Genomic DNA, 5593 nt, shown 5'->3' on the forward strand with positions numbered 1-5593 from the left:
TCTTTCTCTTTTTAGTAGAGACGGGGTCTCGCTCTTGCTCAGGCTGGTCTCGAACTCCTGAGCTCAAGCGATCCACCCGCCTCGGCCTCCCAGAGTGCTAGGATTACAGGCGTGAGCCACCACGCCCGGCCCAAAGTTGAGATTTAAAAGAAAAAGAATTGGGATGAAAATTTAATATGGGGTGAGTATATCAGCAATATTGTTTACTAGATCAGCCTCATTACAACAAATTCAAGGAACTGGATCTACCAGAAATTTCCAGGAACAACAAAGGTTATGAGTCTGAACTTTGTGTTTTATCATGATGCTCACTTGCAATGGAATTGGACTAGTCAGACAAAATTACTCAGCCAAGTAATTAACTTTTATTTTAATGACAAATATACTCAGAAAACTTCTAAGCGAGCCATGCATTCGTTTTCTTCTCTTTTGCCTTGCTGGCATTTTAGGTAAGTGTAACAGCTCAACACATAAAAACGATGTTTCCAAAGAAAACATTACTAAGGGAATTATAAAAATGGAGCTTATGGTTGTTCTACCTCCCTCTACGCCTTCAAAGAAAACCAGCTGCAGAAGCACAAAACCCAGCAATAGCACGTGGGTATAAGAGTGAGCTTTAGAATCAACAAAAATGACAACTAAACAAACACCTGAGTTTGAATTCTGCCTCCACCATTTACCAGCCCTGGGGCTATGGGAAAATCACGTAACACTCTTGAGGCGTCCTCGTCCTCACAGGGAGAGCATTTGTTCCACAGGGTTCCATATGCACAAATGAGATAGTGCATGCGATGTACTTAGCGCAGTGCCTGCCATGTCATAAGCACATGATAAATAAATGGAAGCTGCTATTGTTATTACTATTAATGCTAATAACTGAAAAGTGCCAAATGACTACAGAGCCCCTTTAAGGGTAGGAAGGAAAGCAAGTCACTGATGGAGGAACTGCTCAAATAGATGCTTCTGAAAAGCAAAAGCAAATCAGTATTAATATTTTAATACTCAGGGGAGAATTTGAGATCAAGACCTTTGGCTAGGAGACTCTTGTTTTCTCTTGTTTTTTGTTTTGTAATTATCATTATAAATGACCCTCTTTTCCGTTCCAGATAGTAAATTTCAACAGGTTTTATTAGACTTATTTGATCTAATGTAATCAACAAAAAAACTCTTATTTCATGACTGTCACCTTATCTGGGCCTTTAATTTGCCCAGTATTGAAGCTCGCAGTATTTCTCTAAGCCTCAGAACATTATTCCAACAAAGATTTTCTTATAAAACTAATGGTCCAAAGAAAGAGACACGAGGAGGATTGAATGAAATAATGTATGTGAAAATCGTCTGGAGGAGCAAAGCACTTTTAAGTGCAAGGTGTTATTAATACTGACGAATTATAAATCCGTGCCTATGTATTTCTTTGAAGGTCCATGTCCTTTTCTTAGGGACATTATTGTGTATTTCACTAAGGTTTTCAACCCGAAGACAAAGAAACATCAGTCTGTACTCTGCATAAAGTTTAGATCCTTTTACGTGGAAAGTGGGCTTTCCTTCCTCTATTAATTGTTCTATTAACACAAAGGCCAGTCTTGTTATAAACGTGTCATAGCTATGTTTCTTTAGAAGAGAGAACAAAGTAAGTGAACTATGTGACCCCATGGTTTTAACTAATCTATTCAAGCAGCAGCTCCTACTGCGTGCCAGGCACCATGCAATGTGACGTCAAAATAGAAAAGACTCTTTGCTGCACAGACGTTCTGGGCAGAGGTGGGAAGGTGTAGGGGAGACAAATGAATTACTACAATTTGTAACAAGTAAAATGAAAGAACAAGATGTAGTGATGGTCTCTTTGAGGAGGTGACATTTATGCCAAGACGTGAAGGGGAGAAGGAATTTTCCACGTGGAAAAGAGGGAGGAGCGTGTGTGAAAACCTTTGATAGGAAACAGCTGAGGAACTCTAGCTTGTTTGTGCTCGTGTCTGCAGAGCTCAGCACAGTGCTTGGAATACAGTAGGTGCTTAATCCAGGGATGTTCAATGAGGTGGCTGTGGCTGAGAATGGCACAGAAAACAAGGCTGGAAAGAAGAAAGAATACGCCAGCTAACCCCACCACCAAATTGAGTTCAAGGCCACTTACTTGGTAGCTGGAGTCTTTCCCATTTATTTCTTCTGAGTGGGTGATCCCTCCATCCCCTTTCACTGACTAAAATAACAAACAGACAACGGCCTTTCAGCTACCACAAGCACAGACACAGGGCAAACACGAGGAGCAAGGCAAAGGGAAGACCAGCTAAAAATATACTGCTCATGAGATGTACGGGTTGCCATGCAATCTTTAACCAAAGTCCGATTATGTCCAAGTGTTGCACTCCCCAAATAACAACAACAAAAGTTCTAAACCCTGGGATTATATCACTCTGGGATAAATACATGATAATGAAAATACCAACACCGGAAACAGGATATGGTTGAACATATTAAATGAATGCATAACTGAACGAACAACTGACTCATTAGTAGCCTCCACTGATAACATTTAGGTGGTTGTTGTGTGTTTTGCTGTATTTCCCCCAGTAGGGACATGAATTCTCCAGTGGAGTTGAGCATTCTGTTGCCCATCCTTCAGTGCCTCCCATAGCCAGCAGCATCAGTGACGGGGCTGGGTGGGGTTGTCTTTGACTCCTTAAGCCCCATGCTCTGAGCTAATGGTTCTAAAAGTATGATTCCAGGACCAGCAGCTTCAGCATCGCCTGAGAACCTGTTAGAAATGCAAATTCTGGAGACCTGCTTCAGATGTACTGAATCAAAAACTTTGGGGAGGGGGCTGAGGCTCACCAGTCTGTGTTTCAACAAGCCCTCCAGGTGGCTCTGGGGCAAGTTTGAGCATCATTGCTCTGAGCTAACCAGCCATAGACAAGTTCGGAACAATCTGGGGTCTGTGATTTTAACTGTGCATTTAGTATTGCCCTATGCTTGATAAAATACCTAAGATACCTGGTAATGAATCGCTCAGTTCTCATCAGCAGTATCGACTCGTGTCTAATCCTCGCATATTTGGTTATTGCATAATATCTCCTCTTTCCAACTACGGAGGGAGGGTCAAGAGTGGGGGTTAAGCAACGTGGATCAAAGAGGAAGACTCCAGAATCCACCGTTATCAACTTGGCTCTCCCCTTAGCAGATGGCAAGAATCCAGAACACATGGACTAAGAACAGCAAAAACGCTGAAGGTGCTCAAATACTTCCTGACTGATAAATGTCCTGTGTCTTTGCTATCTGAGATACGGTGCTCACAGTAGAGGCAATAAAAATTATTATTTATGAAGGCTAATTTTAGTGGGGTGCTTACAAAGCGCCAGGCATTGTGCTAAATGAGATAATAACTTGCGTTATTTCATTTATTCATTACATCAGAACCTCACGATAGAGGAATAATTATTTTCTTTATTTCACAGGTAAGAAAACGGAAGCTTAGAGACACCAGCATGGGTCATGGAACTAGCAGGTTTAGGGCCAGGATTTGACAGCAGGCAGTGACTCCATTTCCATCCTCTAAACCACCCCCCACACTACCCCCAGAAGGCAGGAGGTACCACTCACTCAACAATGTCTACTGGGCATTCACTATGAAGTTACTTGATGTTAGATTAGGCAAAATGATAAGAGCCTGCACAAGATAGGGGCTGCCCAACCACAAATACGGAGGTTTGTGGGACATGCCCATTGTCAGGGGTCCACTGTGCTCATCTTTAGGTGTTGCTTGGTGCTGCTCTCAATTCAGAAGCCTGACTAGGACCTCCAGTGGTTTAACAGTGTGTGAATTGCCATGTCCTCCTCTACCCCAAAGCTACATTCACAGAGTTTGGCAGAGGGCAGAACCTTGATACGTGCTTCAAGATTGGTTAGGACTAAAAGAAGTGGTGTCTGGAAGGTCCATGTCCTTTTCTTAGGGACATTATTGTGTATTTCACTAAGGTTTTCAACCCGAAGACAAAGAAACATCAGTCTGTACTCTGCATAAAGTTTAGATCCTTTTACGTGGAAAGTGGGCTTTCCTTCCTCTATTAATTGTTCTATTAACACAAAGGCCAGTCTTGCTTGAGAAGGTTTAGAAGAAGAATTTCACTGTCTTGGTTATTGCTCCCCTCCCTGTGACCAGCTCTGTCGGCCTTCCCATCACACCCGAAGGTGTGAACACCTGGGGGTTTCATTTAGCTTCTAGAATTCAGGCTGTGTTGTAAGAGCCCTTCCTACTCAAACACATTCCCAAGCAGCTCTTAGAATATGGCTTCCTGCTCACATTAGTTGGCCTTTGGGGAATGCTGAGCAGCAAAAACCAAATGAACAATATGGCTTTTTAAGCAAAAACTGAACGGACATTAGGAGTCATGCACGGCCCTTCCACCACCTTCTCAAGAATAAAGTTCTCTTTTTCTCCCCGAAAGAGAGAGGGATTTTTAACTTCCCTTTAGCAGTTTCAACTTGGCATCTGTTCGGTACTCTGCCAGTTTAAGGTTTCAATTTGCTTTCTTCCCCCTCCCTTTCTTTGATAGTCCTCAGAGGAGAATTTGGATTGAATCGGAAGGCTAGGCTGGCAGCAGCAGATCTCAGTCAACGTCGTGAGGACAGACCTTCAGGCTGTCAGGGAGATGGTTGCAAAGAGGTTGAACCTCTTAAAAAATAAAAAGGAGAGGGAGAGAGAGAATCTCAAGCTTTTCAGTGATTTTCCTCTGTTATTTATTCTGAAGCATATAAAGCTGTATGTTTGCGAAGGTTTAGACTAAGGATCTTATTATTAAGCCTATCTGAGATCACTTCCATAAACGTAGTTATTATTAATAATCCTTCCCTCCCTCCCTTCCTCCCTTCCTTCCTTCTTCCCTCCCTCCCTCTTTTTCTCTCTCTTTTGCTTTCTTTTTCTTTCTATTTCTCTTTATTTTCTCTTTATTTTCTCTTTGCACTGCCCTCTTTCAAAGACAACTCAGAATAATCCATTTTGGGCTTTGTATTCCAAAGATCGTAACCACAGAAGCTTATTTTTTCCAGCTGTCAAAAACAGCAAAGTTACTGTTTAAAGAGACTAAAATTCTTCCAGAAACTACTTAATACTTTGAAGAACAGTTTAAAGACTATGAAATAATTTCAGAGATTTTTCCAGTTTGATACTGAGCAACTTTCTTCATGGAGTTTATTTTTATTCATGACAGGCAACGGTGAAGTGCCTCAGGGCATTCGGCCTGCGTTTTGAGATGGAATCCAGTTGTGGCATCCAAGCCCTGCATATTAATGAAGTCATTTCTTATTTCTGTCATTGTGTTGTGCATTCCTATAGCTTGATACTCCAAGGAACGTTTGAACCATCTCCAATATATATCACTTAGATATTCAAAATTCTAACAGAAATGTTTGGTGGTCAGTTCGCATTTCTTTGAAAGGAATATAAATGTATTTTTGATGACAATATAACTCAACCAAAGTTGAGATTTTTTTTTTTTTTTTTGAGACAGTCTCACTCTGTTGCCCGGGCTAGAGTGAGTGCCGTGGCGTCAGCCTAGCTCACAGCAACCTCACACTCCTGGGCTCAAGCGATCCTACTGCC

At 41.8% G+C, this 5593-nt stretch overlaps 1 protein-coding gene across 1 annotated transcript in view; it reads right to left on the reverse strand.

The window, feature by feature from the left end:
* Positions 1 to 5593, reverse strand: part of BCAS1 (breast carcinoma amplified sequence 1) — a 116903-nt gene that overhangs the window by 22443 nt on the left and 88867 nt on the right. Inside the window, exon 9 of the mRNA XM_012645857.1 lies at positions 2132 to 2197. Within this exon, the coding sequence (XP_012501311.1) occupies positions 2132 to 2197 (66 nt within the window). The remainder of the gene's footprint in view (positions 1 to 2131; positions 2198 to 5593) is intronic.

Source organism: Propithecus coquereli, unplaced genomic scaffold, assembly GCF_000956105.1.
Source record: "Propithecus coquereli isolate 6110/MARCELLA unplaced genomic scaffold, Pcoq_1.0 Scaffold237, whole genome shotgun sequence".
In the NCBI taxonomy this organism is placed as follows: Eukaryota; Metazoa; Chordata; class Mammalia; order Primates; family Indriidae; genus Propithecus; species Propithecus coquereli.